We start from the raw sequence: 18,744 nt of genomic DNA on the forward strand, positions 1-18,744 counted from the left end.
TCTCGTTATCTCAATTATTTCTTTTAACCCCTCGGGACCGGGCAAGACAAAACGAAGTATGGGACGTAATACGCGACACCGGGACGGAGACTTGAAAATTATCATTCGCTCGCTGCCTCGTGCCAACCAAAGACAATCCTAATGGATCGCAAACGACCGATTCTTCGACCCCCGATGGGTCGATGGATCCGTGCCTGAATGCCTCGAGAAACTCACGGGTGCACGTGTGTACGGTCAGTGACGTTTCCCAAGAAGGAGGCGACGCGAGCGAAACGGAAAGAACACGAGAAGCCTAGGGGTGGGTTTCTTGACGGAAGGGTGGTCTTTTGGAGGAGGCCGAGGTCGCAGGAGTTCTCAACCGGCGAAGAAGCGAGAAAACCTTGGCAAGGAGAGAAAGCCATATCGTTAGTATTCTTTATAGGACCGCCGTGGGATATGCTCTACATAATGGAGTCCCAGCTAGCGTCTCTTCTTTTGAAGCTGCGTCGACCGATCTCTTGTTTATGTATGAGCGGGTGCGGACCACAGCGAGGCGCGCGCACACACGCGCGCACACGTAGGGTACGTACACAGGAAACGGAGGCTTTCGCGACGCTATCACCGTCAGAGACCGTGGAGGCACCCCGAAGCTGTCCCAGGCCGGAGTCCTCTCGGTTTTCACGACACGGCGAGAAATGCAGAAGCGAAGCGAACCAAGGAGAGGAACACATTCACAGGAACCGACAACGCGCGCTGTCGGCTGCTGTAAAAGCAATCTTCCGTCAGTCTTCTTCCTTCTACCGAGAATACGTTATCAGCGGACCACCAAGCCGTCGCCTACGCTCCAGCGAGCCCTTCCTTCGCTCCTTTTTCACCGGCTCCCTCTGACCCGCTATCTACAACTTTTCCAACGGCTGCCGTGTGCTGCCTCCTTCCGCGGCCACCGACTCCCTCAAATTCCTTATTTCTATGCCGACACATGCGGAAACGGCGTGACCGTTTTCGAAAAAATCCCTCGATTACCACGCCCGGCCGGGCCGCCTTTCACGATTTCAGCTTTTTTTCAAAACTATTCAGAAGGGCGGATCCACCACCGAGATAACCAACCAATGGGCCCTCGCGTCAAGAGATGCCCCAAGAGTTATTTCGTTCCTCTCTTTATTTAACCGCAGATATACTAGCTTGTTTCGTGATTTCGAATTACCATCGTGTCCTCTTTCTCTAGCGTGAGAACCAATTACGTTCCCTTAAAATAATGTTGCGACTATTGTTTCGTAGACAGAGGTTTTTCTTAATTGAAGTACCTGCGCGAATTAAATATCAACGGTGAAAAAAAGATTTCCGTGTACGCGCGTCGGTGGTTTGCACGTTCGAATGGTTTTAAAGCTATTAGTTATTGTATGTAGAAGTGATTTTTCTGCGAGGAACGGAGATTCCACCGTTACTTCGATACCTAAATTGAAAACAATGCGCATTGCTTCTCTAACAAACCGAACTCGACCAACGATCGGATGATAAGCGCGTAACCGAGATCCCAGGCCGTCGATTAAACCGAGCGAGAGAGAACAAACGTCGTTGCAGCCTCTGTGAAACAGTTTGCGTTACGTAAAAATCGTTTTTACGCCGTTCGATACGGAGATTTCGCGAAGGAACGACGAGCGCGATACGTCAACGCGACGCGCGTGCATCGAAATCGTTATTTCTAATAATATATTACTATATTATAGTAAAAACTCTTCCTACATTGCAAATGGCGTGCTCCTCAAAATAGATCGATTCATACGATTGCAAGCAACAGATCGCTAATTTACGAAATCACAATGATGTCACTGATCATCGTGACTGCAAGAGAGGGGGAAACGGAAAGTGCAAGACTTTTATACCGGGTGATTCTGAAATAGATGCACGACCATCTACGACCGTCATTTTTATCACGTTTATTGTAAATACGAATCTACCACCTCGTCAAATTTAATTAAACTCGATGAAGATCGCATCTGAGATTTCCTTCGTAGAATGGGAGGATTCGCTGGACATTTTTTAATCGTTCAGGTGAGCCTACTTCGGAATCATCCTGTATATCCATCATTCATGGAGGATAATGAAAAATGCTACGAACTGATAGCGTTTAATCGATCTCGCGAATAGCGAGGAGCGTGACCCGACCTCTCGTCCGCGAATCATGCACGAACTGTAGTTTTCCTCGTAGCATGGGCTATGGATTTCGACGTCTACGGCCAAGCATTTCCGCTTACGTCATTAGCTTAGAAATTCGCTGCACAGCCAGAGTTGGGCAAATGTAAACAGAAATAAATATTGAATATTTCCCCTTGGTAGTAGGGGAACTCCCAAAGATCCATCTACGGCAGAGATTAGTCATTTCTATTTGCGAATAACGAATAAAAAAAGTAGACTCGAAGCTTTCGAATTGAATTGTACGTAACCATCCACGTAATGGCCATAATTAAAACGTTAAAATTGTTTCTAATAGTTAATTCGTGAAACTTCGTGTATTAAGAGGACAACAGAAAGCACAAATTTACAAAGAGAAATGCACATATTGATCACAATTATAATTACGTTGTAGTCGTAATAGACATCGAGGTCAGGTTTAGACTTAACCTTTGACTACTTGGCCTTTGAACAATATTGTGATATTATTATGACACGCAAACTTTCTTTATTCGAGTTATAAAGATGCTGCTCGGAATGTAAATAATATTAATCCAAAGTGTTTAATTTAAATTCAGAATTTACTGAAATATTATACAAGAGACTCGCCAAAGTAGTGGAAATACTATTCGCGATTAAATTTTCAAATAATTCAACGCGGTGATTCGCTGGAAGATTGACAGATGTCATGGATCGAGATCGTTCATAATTTCTGTCTATTTCGGAGAAAATAATTCGACCCGGAGAAAGTTAAGAAAATTCCTGAATTCGATTTATCGGAGTTGTCTGTTATTCGAACGCAAGTATTCCCATTTCTATCCCGGTGCCTAATTACGAATCCGGAGCCGCAGAGAGCAGACAATCGCAGGGTCCGGAGGCATCGATATGCAGGAGCACGAAATTGAGGATCGGAACAGAGAAAGAAAAGGGCATCGGGAGGCGTCGAACAAAAGTGAAGTAAACCGAGAGGGAGCACGAGGAGGGGGAGGGACGAGAAAGAAGGGCAAGAAGAGATGGAGGGTCTTCTGGAGGCGAGTGTGGGTTTGAAGAGTGGGGCCATGTGTTCAGTGTCAAGTTGCTCGAATCTTAGGCCTCTCGGTCCTCCGTCCGGCGCGGCGGGCTTCGTCCTTCGCACGCTCTCCTTTCCGCGTCTCTTCACGGAGAAAGAGCACACCGAGATGCTGGGAGGCTCAGAGAGAAAGAGAGAAATGCAGCACGGTACACGTGTGCACGCGTCACACGACGCCGCTGAGAAAGCCTGGACCTTTCGTCGCTGGCTCCGAAACTGACGATATCCTCTTCCATCGTACTAATTTTAATTTATCTATGATTCGAGTAGCTGGCCAAAACGAAAGAAAAATGATGGAACGGACTAACTCTAAAAAAAAAGTCATATGCAAAAGTGCTACTATATTGTGCTACCACAGGCAATGGAAGATACAACCCCATCAATGTCCACATTCTGTACTCAAAATTAGGCACTATTATGTATCACATAAAATTGTATCACAGTGCCCCTTCGAGAAAAGAAATTTGTTAGTCGACGACGTAGTTACCGAGACACTCTGTATAACCCCTTAACAGAAACGCAGAACACCGCGGGTGGAGAGCGAACACAGAGACCGACGGGGAGGGAATTAGATGTTCCGTCGAGCGGCGCGTGTAACCAAACAAAGCGCAAGCAGAGAGCCGCGTGGTGGCTCGAGGGTAAATATACAAAAACAATCGAACGGAAATACTTAACGCGGAACGACTCCGCGCCCAAGAACGCGAACAGAGAGCGAGAGAGCCGTACGCGGAGTGTTGACGACGGAACGACAAGAGCACCAGAGACCGAACCAGAGAAAATTTTAGGCATTGCCGAGAGACCGGAGCCGGGCATCGATGGGAACAAAGAGACCGGCATCTGGAACGCGTTAGTGCAAGCCGCGCCACCGCCCCCGCCATGCTTGCGTCCGCAACCACGCCGATGCCCACAATTCTTAATTTAAATAAAAATTTCCTGACTCGTTCAAATAAAAATAAAAACTACTATTACAGAATTCAAATGTTACACGATGATTAGTCGGATACAAAAATTGTTATTGATAATATGTTACGAGAAGCTCAATTTTAGCTTCGTTGATTTCATCGTCTACGACCTGGATTCTCTGGGTCCTCTTCAGAAACTATTTAATCCGTAGGATATAATCAGAGCGTGGACCTTTAATCCGCTCCATTTTTATAAAAACCTAAATGACGTTCATTATAAGACAATTGCACTTGTCACGCAGTGAAATTATAAATTTAGACATGCGTGGTAGGACGTATTAAGGTCGACCGAGGAGGGCACGTAAATTGATGACGAAACGTCGATAAACGATTAAACAATCTAAACTTAAGCAGCCCCTGTGTGGTCAGTCTATCTTTGTTACGAGATATAAAAGGTTTTGCGCTTCGATCGGCTTAACAATATTGACACTCGCCAATTGGCTCGTTGCAGGCTCTCGGAGGGTGCCAATAAGTAAATTTATCGGGTATTTAAAGAATTTAAAGAAACATTACTCGGAGAAAAATATATATTTTTGGCGACCATGAATCCACATCATTTTTATAGTTATCAAGTTTCAAAAGCATGGACCGGCGCCAATGTTCTCCTCACAAGCAGGTGCTTGGCTAGTTATATATTGGATGCGATAATTGGACCAGGTGTTGTACAAAAATATAGATGGTCTCGAGAACAATTATTTATCTTTATCGAGACGAGATGATTATTGTGCTAAGTATGTAAGAATATTAAGTGCCACCCTCGATGCAAAATGAACAAGCTAGATTCTTGGACGTCGAGTCCTGTCGGATCCTGTTAGCTCAGACTGTCTTGTCTTTGTCAAGAGTCTGAAGTGGAGACAGACGTCGCAGAATTTCGAGACGGTGACACTCCAAGGAACCTCACCGCCGCCATCGAGAGCCTTCTGCTTCGACCACGGTTCAGTTTTGTTTTGGTGAACAGACCACCCCTAGTACATAGGTCGATGAGATTAATTGTAGCGGAGCGGCTGAGGGTCGGTCTCCATTAGGACGAAGAACGACGGGGATGTGGCGTTCCGGGGGAAATGGGATTTCATGTTTCGCGTTGATTTATACCGTCGAATGACAGGTACTTGTGCTGTGTTAGCATTGCGGTACAGATTTCCAAGTTTTTAAGTCGCCTCGGGTCTGTGTTATGTCTAGATTAAGTGGCCGAGGGTTGCTCCGCTCCGCTGGGACTCGAAACGAACGCGTCCCTATTCGATGATCGTGGGATTCGATATTCGAATTGTGTTTTAAACTTATCTCAGCATTGCTTTTCAATTTTTGATTTCATTTTGAATGGATTCTAAATCTTAATCTATAACAACCCCTTACGAATTATTTTAGAGCAGGGATCGATTTGGTAAGATCTATTATTCAACCGCGTTTCGAGAAAATGGGATCTACGCTGTGTAAATAGTAGGATTTAACAAGTTGTAAAGTCGCTTTGAAACAAAGTCGGATGTAGGTTAAGTGGAGGAAGGTTGGTCTATTCCATTAGGATGAAGAGCGATACTCCCCGAGGCAAAATGGGATTCAATGTTTCGCGTTGAGTCACGGTCGAGAACGAGAGGCATATGGTATTCGTATTTAGATGCCGTTTTGGAATTTTTTAGGGGTCACTTTCGGTTAGGAATACTCCGGCCCGGAGGAAGAAGAACGACAGTGAAAAAGCTACGTCCTAGCTGGCTTTGGTAAACGAACCAGCAATAAATGATATTTACGCGTCGCTTTCCTCGCTCGCATTTGGAAGTCACTATTCTCTCGCCCGGCATCTGAAAAGCGACATCTGTTTTCACGACTGCAGTACATTATTTCGTTTATTTTTAAACCTAACCCGTTGTTCCACATCACGACCGGTGTCGTAACTCTGAAACACTTGGCTTTTTAATCGAATCGTTCCGAACGGCGATCCGTCGATGGAAAATTGCGGTTTACGAGCAAAAAACATTCCGTTTATCAGTTAAACATGCGAATGTCTCTATTCGAACATATTATTATCATTTAGAAGCGGCTCGAGAGTATCGAGATGCTGGATTCCTGTCTAACAGCGCGATAGTCATCGGCGTTGGGCAACAAGATCGCTCGGATTTTCTAGCAAAACCTCGTTTTAACGCAAACACCGTCAAACTTCGATCGCGTTTACGCAACGTCTAATTAGCAACGCACGCACAATAGCGTTCTATAAGGTTTCACCACTTTTCGTGTCATTTCCATCCACCCATTAGCGCCAAAGTTTTCTTGTTTTGACGTCGGAAGCCTCAGGCACGTGTTCTTTGACAGCTTTAAGTCCTCGAATGGCTTTTAGCGAATGATTTAAAGTGAACTTTGTAAAATTCAGAGTAAACGAATATCCTCTGAAGTTAGATTCAATGAGTATGACGGATGAATTTAAACATCCAAGGTAAATTGCAATAACTTTCGTCGCGACTTCAAAGAAACATGCAAGCCCGGCGATGTCATAGTGGAATGCGATTTAATGCTTCATCGTTAATGGCGGCCGTGTCTCTTTGATTACCACGTTTAATTGCTTTACGTTTTAATTATTATATTATAATCGCTTTCGTATATATCTTTGCTGATTGTCCGATATTGCAACGGGAGTTGGGTAAGTATTCGTCTCTGCGATCCCATCGTGCAAACAAAAATGGCTCCCTGTCGCGTCCAAATTAATCTATGGGGAGATTAAACGAGTATCGATGAATTTTGTTCTCTTCTCGAAGCTTTCGTCGACATCGATGGTAGCAACTAGTAGATGGATAAGACCATCATTGTTTAAGCGCCACTGCGAGTTTGTCGATAGCAAACAGTGTTGAAATTCGTGCATGTTTGCATTGTCGAACGTGTCTATAATGGATCCAGTGAAATAACAAAGAGTGTGCATTAAGTTTTGCGCTAAAAATAGGAAAAGTGGAGCAGAAACCACGCAAACGCTGAAAACTGCTTTTGAAGCTTGATCAACCTTTAACGCTCTATTTTAAAAATTAACTTTCACGTTTTACCGAAATTCCATTAATGATTCGAGGGATGCAAATATCTGGAATGGAAGAGTTTATATTCCGCGTATGTATATTCTTTAAATCCGTGACTTTTTCCCATTTCTTTGAATCAAAATGGAGCTAACAGAAAGAAGATTTGATGACGCTGACACAGTTAAAGTAAGCGTCAGAGGGCTCAACAGCCTCTCGGTGGAAGACTCCCAGCGATGTTTTCAGCGGCGGAAAAATTGGAGCAAGTGCACATTATCAGCAAGAGACTACTTTGTAAAAGACTATTACTCTCTAGTTTATACGTAGTAAACATTTTATTATGAAGAAAAATTCTTAGTATTCCTTTCATCGCCCGTCATACGTTTAACCCTCTGTAACCCCGTGTGACTCTAAACTCACTTACCCGGCATCTGCATATTTTAATGCAAACAATTTACTCGCAAGTGCTCTTTTATCGTTTCCCACGACATCGGGTCTGCACAGTTCGCGTTAGAAATATATGGAAGAAGAAATCTGACCAGCGACTAGGAATATAATTAGGAAAATTAAATAATAAATATCGTTTCTACGAATAGCCAACTAATCGGGCCAACGACTCCCGCCTCGATACGACCGAGATTTCTATTAATGTTTCTCAGTTACAATGGGATATCTCAGCGGTTGTAACCGGACAACAAGCACCGGCGATTATAGTAATCGGCCTCTTAGCTCATTACAATTCCGAGAAAAGGACGTACGAGCTCCCGATGACAACGCGCCAGGCTCGATTCCGTTCCCATGCACAATTGTCCGCGTCGGGCAGCAACTTGTCAGCCGAGCATTATTCTATTGTTGTGCAACTGCCATGTCGTCGACAACAGTGCACACGGACGAAGAAACACGCGTCTCGATTACGCTCGACTCTATGAAACTACAGATCCACGCCCGAATTGGTTTTACATTAGAGACGATTTGAGCACATCTTCGTCGATTATAGCGAAGAATCCATTTCTCATCGTGCGTTATAAATCGATGCAGAAATGGTTCGTTCGAATGACGCTGAAGTATCGAACTGCATACTTCGTGCCTCAAGGATTTGCGCCCAGAGTTTCTTAACTTTGCCAATTTTTGTCAAATGTCTAGAAATCGTCGTGGCACTTGTACCCAGATGCCCTGGAAGTTTCCCGACAGATTGGCGTGGATCTGTGCCAATTAATGTCCTCGAATCTTCGTACTTCATCTTCATCGTCTAGACCATCCTTCATTTTACAGGCTGATATCGCCGGAAGAGTGATTTTAATGCTCTTAAAGTCAACCTTGTTATTACCATTTCCAAAGAACAACTAATCAATCATTTACTTTATCAAAAGTAAATTAGATTCCAAAGTACCGTCGATTTCTCCGAAACATTGAAAGTGGACGTGCAACGTGTGCGCAGCAAGCCATCGATGTCACGATTCGCATACCTCCGCGATGCGTTGCATCGACGTAGAAACCGGAAACCGTGATTACAGGTTGAAATTTTCTACCCGTCTATCTCCGCGCTTTTTTCCCCCTCCGATCGTTGCGTATCGTAATTAGAGCAGATGCCTTTCTCCGTTTCGAAGAGTTCGCCCGTTTGCTTTCGAAGCTAATTAGTCGCGTAACGAGACCTTCGATCCGCGAGAGATTCGCGGGAATCGTCAAAGCCGCGCAGAAACGAGAAAAAACGACAACCGAACGAAACTGGTACCGGCGTCTCTGTCGTTGACGCAAGCCGCGTCTCCCGGGTGATCTGACAATCGTTATTATGCACTTTGTAATTCATTCGACGCGGGTGAAAAAAAAACAGAATAAAAAACGACTGTAAACGGTGCAAAAATCGCTACGGTGCGCATCTTCGTTAGCAATTCATCGAGGCGGATCATTAAATCGATCGGACCACGACGAACACCCGACAGTTATCGTCGATGATTTTTCTCGGAATTTTTATTTAGAATATCTGCTCGATCGGTTATATTTTTCTAATTGGTAATTTGTAATATCGATTTAGAAGCCTCTTTCTCTTTTAAATGGAAGGTATTCTTCTCGACGCGCACATTTTTTCAGCTCGACGGTATGCATGTTTCTGTCGCATCGGTCAAAGTCAAGTGCACTGTGCAACCGAGATGCATCCTCGCAAGATGCATCGGTGCATCGAGCGTCGTTGACCTACGAACGAGCCGCGATCTCTCAAAATAATTGCAATTCCATCGAAATCATTCTTTTAGTCCACGAAGAGATCGAACCTAATTTCAATTATCGATCGATTACGTACAAATCCACAGAGTGCTTTTGAAATTCGGCTGTTTAAGCTGCGTAGGTCGCAGAATTGGGGCACGTTTGCGTTCTGGTCAACTTTCATGCCCGAAAGAATGGTTTTTATCGCGCGTCGCGCTACTTGTTCATGGTATCTGTACCAGGACGCTTTATCACCAGTGTTTATACATATTGTTCGCTGTTGCGCAACACCGGCTCGCACGTTCCTCGATATTATACAGAACGGGCCGCGTTATCGCGATTTTTATTTTCGCCATTCACGGCTGAACCCGAGCGGTCGCGAGTTTTGACATTTTAGAATCGCGCTTTGTCTCCCGGCCATCTATCGACAGCGGTTAATGACGCAATCTGCACAACCAGTAACGTCTCCATTGTCGAGCTTCTGCACACGTTCCCGAATTCGTACGTACTGAGGTGTCAGACGTAATTATAGAGCTGTCCGCGTATATCTCATTCGAACCGCCACTGTTTCAAATTCCCGCTTAACGTTTATCCTCCGAAACATTGACCGATTTTATGGGGATTTTATAAGATCGTTGATGTTTCCTTGCCAGAGACGAGCAAAATTCTTATCTCGCTAAAAATGTCTTATCTAAATAGACACTTCGAACGACGAATTAAAAATAAATAACTTTCCATTTCTTATTCGTGGAATAAAATGTTTCACAACAAGCGAATAAAAACTTGATCATCTTCTTGGTATTTGCATAAAATCTTGCTCTTCTCTGATTGATACATTGTTAATTTTGAAGCAGGTTATCCCGATAAGCCGCGGATTTATTTTTGTACTCGAGAGCACCAAATAATGTATGTAATTATGACATTATGGGAATGCTCTACGATTAGATTGTGACTTTCATACGGAGCCGTTATCAAACTAAATAGCAAAGCACGATACACCGAGACAATGCGAGGATATCTTTTTAGAACGATCTAGAAAAGAATACTCCAGTGAGCAACAAATTTGTTCGATTAGACGAGATCTATGGCGTTTTGAAACCATCTTTACACCATTTACAACGAAATAATCATGACAGTCGTTTCCGGGGTCCCAGTTTGCTTCGAATCTGACCTCAATATATTCAGCACAGAACCATAATCAAATCTAGTAGTAAATAGTGTTATTGCGGTATTAAAGTGATATACGATTAGATCGCAGCCGTTATAAACATATGATGTGATCAACTTTATTAGTTGGTAAAATGTACGCACACTGTCCGGAAATAGAAAATGTCTCGTTCGAGAATTACCTACGCGAATGCTTCGAATTCTATGGCCATGGTTCGAATATTATTTAAAGCGTTATCGGAGCGTATTCACCGCGCCCGTTCGAAACAATCGTCGAAATATTATCCCGGTTATTGATCAGAGCAATAATTCCGCGCAGCGAGCAGCGGTCAGTAATCCATGCATCGCGAGTATTTATTGCCGCACGGAGATCGTACGGATGTAAAGGCGGCCCGATGAATATGGATGGAAATATTGAAACGTTTCGATAACAAAGTCTGCTTCTGTGTACTCGTTTCTTTTTTTTTTCTCCCCCTCTCGAATCTCCGAACGATGCGGAAAATTGCGGAAGCTCGCCGCTGACGTGCGTTACGTAAAGAAATGCGCTCCTTTTTCCTCGAACAGAAGAATACGATAGGTATAGTGGAAAGTCTTATTGTACGATTTGCACCGCGTCATCGGTGTTTATCAATTTTCCTCTCGCTAATCGAATAATCTACAAGTTCACTGTGTACACGAGGAAAAAGGAACAACGAAATAATTGATCGATGGTCTCGTGGAATAATTATCTTTTCCCTACCAGTAGCTAAGCACAATTTAATGGTAGAAAAGGGTCGAACGATTTTCTCGTTACGCAACACGTTGCATTACAATAAAGCTCGCGAGAGCGCGGCGTTTCGTGTCAATGCTTCGCGAAACCGTGCGTTCGCTCTTAATTATTGCCCTCCTCGAGATTATTCGGTATTTTTGGCGCGAACCGATGTACTCAGGAACGTGGTCCTAGAATCCGGGTTATTCTCGGAGAGAGAGTGCTTAGCCCCGGAAACGTTTCTGATTGATTAATAAGACGTTCGAGCGTGATCGATACAATTAAGAGTCTCGCGCGATGTCGACGTCCATTCGAAGTCTCATCCTATCAAAATTTCTGGAATCGATCGTCCGGGCGATTCTCCGCGAGAAAATAAACAGAAAGTGTCCATTTCCTCGTACGTCTTTTAAAATCTCCGATAGATCTTATTTTCAATTTTCGTCTTTTGTCGAAGCAGCGCATTACGCAGGTATATGATTATGTCTCGACAATCTGAATCGGCACTCGCGACAACTGACAGTGGCATAATTTGCTTTACGTCAGTCTTGCTATTTCGCTTAATTCTCAGTTTCCATAGAGTCATTATGGCGGCACAATCCGTACGATGGAGGGAATGATTTCTCGATCCAGGTGGACGATCGACGCATAGAATAAAACGGACGGACGATGAACAGTTGCGCGGAAGGCAATAAAACGTTTGTTTACGTCGGCGAAAAGAATTACGTTCGAATCGCTGTGTTGCTTTTCTTTCGTTAAACAAATATCTGGTCTTCAAAATAAAATCGTCAAGTTTCTCGAATAAGTAGAATTTTAAATCCGGTTGCATTATTTCAAATCACGAGTTTCAAAAGGCGTGCTCGTACTTTGTATCAGTTTCTCTGATCCTTTGCATCACAAAAGAAATCAACACTAAAAACTTCGTTCCCTTTTGACTTCTTCGACGCGCAGTTTGTTTGAAACATTATACAATGCGAAGTATCGCTTTGAATTTAAATTTCTATGTAACGTGTGTTTCGCTCGCAGTTCGTGGTTTCGATTTAAATGATATTTAAAGTCGCGCAATGAAAATACGAAAAACGATTTCGTTCCGCACTCTCGATCCGAGCTGTGGCAAAAAATCGTCACCCTTTGACTCGTGGACGAGTATTGTTTACAATTGAACCACCCCCGCTGCTACGCGCCACCGCGTTTCCATTATTCTAATCGATGGTTACACATGTTCGGTCGCGACTCGGTTGCGCTTAATTTCCTCGAGTCTCGCGAAGCCTCGATAACCTTTTAATAGCCGAGTTCGCGCGTCGGAACCTTCCGCGGTCGGCCGAAGCAATTGTTGCACGGTCGACCGAACAAGACAAAGAGTTAACACCGCGAGCAATAATTCTGTCACCCTTTGCACCACGACCAGCCCACTCTCGTCCCGCGACGTTCTATTTCGGGACGGTTGTTGCCCGATTTGTGTACAGCTTAACAAGTTTAATAAGCCTCGAGATGATTTGTACTTGGGTCAATCCTAAAATGTCTGCACGATTAGCTCTTTGACCAGCAAATGTCATCCGATACTGTTTAAACGATACAACGCAATGGACAGAGGTTATTTAACTCGTAGAATTCAATGTTAGAACACGTTCAGGGAATCTTCGTGGGTCATCGACGAACCTAATTTCGTCTACGTTTGCGATAAGAGCTTCCGTTCCTCGAGGGTTTATAGATACGACGCATTTCCTTCGCTAATCCAAGAGAAATAGATCGGAGCTTCTATAAATATCAATCTACGGTTCGATAATTGTAATATGAGCCCTGAAATAGTATGGTCTAAGCGTCGAGTAGCGGAGACGCGACCAGGTGATTGAACTGTGACAGAAATCAACGTCCAAACTTCCATCTATACCTAACCTCGGTTATTGTGGATCATTCATTGTGCTTTGTTGCTTTAAAACCACAATAAACGACACACCTAGGCGATGGTAATGCGATAAAATTAGATTTCAGAAATTGTAGGTAATGGATGTTATAAAAAGTTAACTTGTCGAGGTACTTACGCTATTCAATGTAATAGCCGAAACACACTCAGGAGATAAATCTTTGCGGGCCATAAATGACACGGTTCTATCTACATCTGTGACAAATACTCTCGTTTCTCGAGAGTCAAGCAACCGAACCCATTCATTTCGCTAATTTGGGAGAAATAGACCGGGGTCTTCGCAGATATTAATGCACGGCTCATACAAATTTAACAAGAGCGAGCGACACGCACGTTGAATTTCACCATTTTGAACGAACTAACGCTACGAAAGGTTCACGATTTTAATCAAAGTTCCAAGTTCGATGCTTGGTTAAATATCATTCGATATTGTTTAGAAGAAGCAAGAACTACGCGAAGATGACTACAACCGCCTACGAGCCGAGTCCAAGGGGCATTATTTATCCTGTCAAGCTACGCTAATCAATGCACCAGGGAAGAGATCTTTATGGGCCATAAACGATCCGGTTTCAATGTATCCCAGAAAGCTTAATAAGAACTCTGAGGTATTGTAACTCGAACGTGGATACGAGACCAGGGGATTGGACTATCGCCTGGGTCTATGGTTTAGTTGGCGAGTCATCCGATACTGTTTGGAGCTGGTAAGACTATGGAAGGATGACAAAGACGTGTTAGCGAATCTAGGGGATCTTATTCAACGTGTTGAGCGATCTGTCGCAATCTTCTTGCACCGTCGTTGCGTGATTTCTGTTCTAATGTTGTACCGCGTCGTGGTCTCTGCTGCTTGACAGATGAGATGCACCCGATTCCCGGAATCCGCGACCCGTTTGTCTTTCCGGTGCATCGGTCGCGTTTGATCGAACAATGCGACGTTAATCGTTATACGCGGATTCCGATTCGATTTTATCAGTAATTGGTAAACACTCGGGGCCCTGGGGAGCAGGGGAAAATTATTTTTTACCACGGAAAGAGAATCACTTGGAGTTCTCAAATCACAGCTAAGATAATAATTTTGTTATTGGGATATCTAATTTCTTTGCAAAGTAGGAGGGGTTTCTGGAAGCCCAAAACTAATTAGGGGTTGAAGAATCATGCATCTTCCGAGACACACGGTTAGGAACATCAAATTCCGAGACTAAGTCCGCTACACGCATTCACAAGATGTAGGAACGACCGAAGGAGAAATATTGTGACAGCGAATGGGGTATATAGTCCGAAAGTATTGCTCGAAAGAGAATGCCAGTTCCTCTTGACTGACAACGCGAGACATTAGAGCGCAACTGTTGGCAAAACAAGAGATTCCAGAATTAAATAACGTTACACGCTTTCGCGATGCATCGCGGTCAGAAACGTTCTTATTTCGTGGAATCAGATCCGCGTTAGACAATTCTGAAGACACGAGGGAAGCAGTAATTATTAGTAGTTTCGAAGGCAACTTAACACTTTGATGGCCGCTGTCAGAAATACGTAACTTTGTCAACGACTGGTCATCGTCCGCTGTCGCGAATGAATTTCAATATTTAAAAGATGCTGAATTATGAAATGATCGGGACTCCCGCGAAAGTTGCCGGCGGCAGGCAGTTTGCGCAAAACGTGGATCGAAGCGTTGCTCGTTTGATTATATTCAAGGAAATTAACTTTGTGGAATTGTAAAATTGAGTATAAAGACATTGTCTCAATTTTACTCATTCTGTAAAATGGAATTTTTCTAATAGAAACACTAACGGTGCGGTGTTGTCTATATACTGTTGTAATTAACCAATTCGTGATACGATTAATAGGTTTTAGGCTTTCGCGTCGCGATACCATAGAAACGCCATTATGTCTATTTTAATTACGGCCACGGTGAAAGATTTATTCCGGCCGCGACTCTTTAGCGCGAACCCTTCGGCAACCCTTCACCGGTTTAGCTGTTTATGCAAAACAGAGACTTTGCTCTTTGATGTCGAACGAAAACAGGCTTACGGCGGGCATTTTAAAGCCGCGTGCTCCGGAGCTTCGAGCGTCATAGCGTATCGATGCGCGTTAGTGCCAAATTGGAGTCCACTTCGCGAAGATAAGCATTCGTGATAATTATTAGATCCGAGGAAAAGCTGTGCTCGTTCGTCACCGAATGAGAATATTTGCAGTTTAAGCACCGAACGATTGATACGAGCCGGAATTTTTCTACGATCCCGATGTTAAAAATGGCACTTCTTTCGCCACGCCACGTCGTCAACTTTTGACGTCCTTCGCGAGCATGATTCATCTCTAATACTCAAATCATAACTTAAACTTCTCAAAACTATAGCCAACACGTGTGCCCTGATATTAAATGCGACTTTAATAGAAACCATAAATTTTCTACAGCCGTGGCAACGTCATTTTCTTATTAGAAATAATTCACAATGTTCTAAGTGATTTCATCTTTGTTTTAACATCGAAATTTTATATGAAAAGTATAATTAGGGCTAATAATCGTATGCAGGATGTCAAAAATAAAAGAAACTTTATGCCTAGAAAATGGACACTGAATCTTTTTATAACAGCAAGAAATATTGTAGTGATATTTTGTAGTAATCAGTGAAGATAATTTTATTTCGATTAATAATGTCACTCAGAATTTCTCGCTATATACTCGCTCGCACGTAATGTCATATTCTTCGTGACGTTTCGGTTTCTATACGAAATCCCATACACACTCATTTTTGCGGCTGTTGGCCTTTTCCTCGTTTTTCTCTCTCTCTCACACACACTCTCTCTCTTTCTCGCGCTCATCTTTCGCGGTCGCTCGCCTTTCGATCATGTTTACGGCTACGATCGTTGACAATAGGCGAGCGACTTTTACACGCGCCCTAACAGCTGATTTTGTATACGCGTTTTTGCCCTGCTTCTAAGCGTCAACGTTCGGCGACGGTTCCTCCGAGCTCTCTTTTGCCTCCTACAATATCTTTCTCCGTTATTGGATAATCGTCTTCCAATTATTACTCCAACAATCGAGAACGCGACTTCTAAATTTGGAGCAGTCATCGGTACATCGATTGGGCAACGACTATTTGACACTTCCTGACGTTTCAATAATCTTCTCGTATTCCACATTTCGTATTTTGGGATCGCGCGTTCTAAATCCGGAGCATTATAATAAGAATAATAACGATAATAACGAGCCTGCACAGCAACGGGAATGTGTGCAATTAAGAACTGCAACATTAAGTAGAATATGATACGTAGAAACGATGATAAATATAATTTACGTCGCAATGGCGAGGTACAGCTGTACTCTGTTATCAACCTAACCTAAATCGTATCGGTGCACTAACGAAGATGTCAACAATTAGAACAAAATTTATCTCCAGAGAATGGTCGCTCGATATTAGAATGTCAACAGAAGTTTTCAATCTCGTAAATGCGAGAAACATGTTTACCACTTATTAATTATTATAAATCTCGAGGCAACCTGCTCTCATCGCTCCCCATGCAACCGGAAGTGCATACAAACTCTCGCACTCGTCCACCCTAAATGGTCGAGTACCAGAACGGTTCTACATTCCCCGGTAGCTCTAAAGAATTCCAGCGGGTTACGCGCAATGCATCTTCCCTGGTCACGCGGGAGAACTTAAACCCGGGTCACGTTCGTGGCGAAAACGACTTTCTTTCCCAGGAATCGTTCCCTCCCGATGGTCTGGACGCTAGGTTGGGCCCGTCAAGTGGTTGTTCGGTCGAAAGGAAGGAAGAAAGGAAGAATCTGTCCGGGATTTTCGAGAGGGTCGCGCAGGACAGGCCCTAGTAAATGGATACTCGCAACGGCGGGAAGCAGTCATGGGGGGGCGGAAGGGGGGTGTGGTGGTGGTGGTGTAAGGGGACTGGCAGCAGGGAGGGTCACTGGGTCAGATGCATCGTATGCTCCCTCTCTTTCTCCGCCACCCTCCTTCGTCTCGACTTTCTCGCTCCCTCGATCCGTCACTCTCACCCGATCTCCTTCTCTGTCGCGTCCTCGCGGAACACATGGCCCTGCGTGTACCACGGGCTGTCTGGCAGCCACGGGAACACACGAAGCCACGCACCGCGTCCACGCGCGCGTCACTGACGTTATCATTCGCGGCCGCGTATGCTGCACAGATTACGCTACAACGCCACGGTTGTGCTACCGCTGGACGATCGATCGACAGAGATTGCTCCGAAAATGCTCCGCCGCAAAGAGCAGCCGGAGGTTCTTGGAGATCGCGAGACGGATAGGATCTAAACGAAATTGCCATGGAACTCGAGTCGGTGGATGGGGAATCGATGGAGGCAGCGAGGGAGCACGGAGTCGCTGCTCCACCCGGTCACGTGCTAGTCACTCACCTGCCAAGCGTGCTCATATCATCCTGCTCGCGCGCTGGTAGCCTGGACTACCCTCTGACGGCTTCGTGGCACTTGTCACCGCAATACGAATAAATTGCACCCCGCGCACAGAACCGGCACTTGAACGAGAGAACCAACAATCCGAGGCGGCAGGAACGATCGTCGTGCGTTGGCCGCGGCGCTGAAACCGACTCGTATCCCGGCACTCGTGTGTCAGCTATCGCGGATACGATTTCACTTGCGTAAAACCCGAACCAAAGCCCGGAATTACGGGACCGACCGCGAACTCCCAACACCGGGTCCCACGACTACGTCATGGTGACCGCGGATCTCGATATCCCGGTCGCGGGTTCGCCGTTGATCTATCTCACTCACAGGAAGCCGAGGAAGATCGATGTAGCCTCGCGGTGGCGCGCGCGCGCGCTCACCCCGGTGGATCGTTCGGTCCGCGTGCGCCCGGTGCGTTCGAACGATCGCGTGGATCGCACGATATCTATCGCGACACTATCGCGGACCACGGTGCGGAGCGATCGGCCGCTCTGGAACGCGACGACACGGACGCCGGCGGAGTACGGGGCCCCCGAGCGTAGTAGAAGCCGCGGCGAGGAAGAATCGACGCGGCCGCGAGAGCGAGAGAGGAAAACGAGAGTCAGTGGTAGGAAGAACCCCCCCTCGAGCAGCAGGGCATACAATGGGAATAATCACCGCGTCTCGGAGCGTCGGCTGACTGACTGAAGCCCCCGAGGACCGAACGGGATGAGATTCGGAGGCGCTGCCTGGCGGCAGGCGCGGCGCGCCGCGCCACTCCGCGCCGCGCCGCTTCGGCGCCCGCGCTGCGCCACTCGTACTCCCCGCTACTGTTCGCTCGCGTCTTTTCTCTCGGTCTCCGCTCGTGCTCGTTCCCTCTCCCTTTTGCTTTTGTCACGCGGCTCGCCTCCTCTCCTTCCGACCACCGTGCCTCGCGCTCTCCCTACCCCCACCAACGGGTTCTTCTAACCCGACGCGCGACGCCGACTCTGTTCCACCGCTCGCTCCCTCTCGTTCCGGCTACCCTGTCCCTTCTCTCTCTCGTTCCGTTGGTCATTCGTGCCGCGTCCTCGTCGCTCCGGTCCGACGCGCGACCGCGACGGGTTCCACCCGAACGCCACGCCCCTTTT

At 45.4% G+C, this 18,744-nt stretch overlaps 1 protein-coding gene across 1 annotated transcript in view; it reads right to left on the minus strand.

The window, feature by feature from the left end:
* LOC122399532 (transcription factor SOX-5) overlaps positions 1–18,139 on the minus strand; it is a 66,809-nt gene extending 48,670 nt beyond the window's left edge. The window contains exon 1 of the mRNA XM_043400276.1: positions 17,588–18,139. Within this exon, the coding sequence (XP_043256211.1) occupies positions 17,588–17,604 (17 nt within the window). The 5' untranslated portion in view covers positions 17,605–18,139. The remainder of the gene's footprint in view (positions 1–17,587) is intronic.
* Positions 18,140–18,744: the final 605 nt, after the last annotated feature.

Source organism: Colletes gigas, unplaced genomic scaffold, assembly GCF_013123115.1.
Source record: "Colletes gigas isolate AHSC1104 unplaced genomic scaffold, ASM1312311v1 Colletes_gigas_Sc00013, whole genome shotgun sequence".
In the NCBI taxonomy this organism is placed as follows: Eukaryota; Metazoa; Arthropoda; class Insecta; order Hymenoptera; family Colletidae; genus Colletes; species Colletes gigas.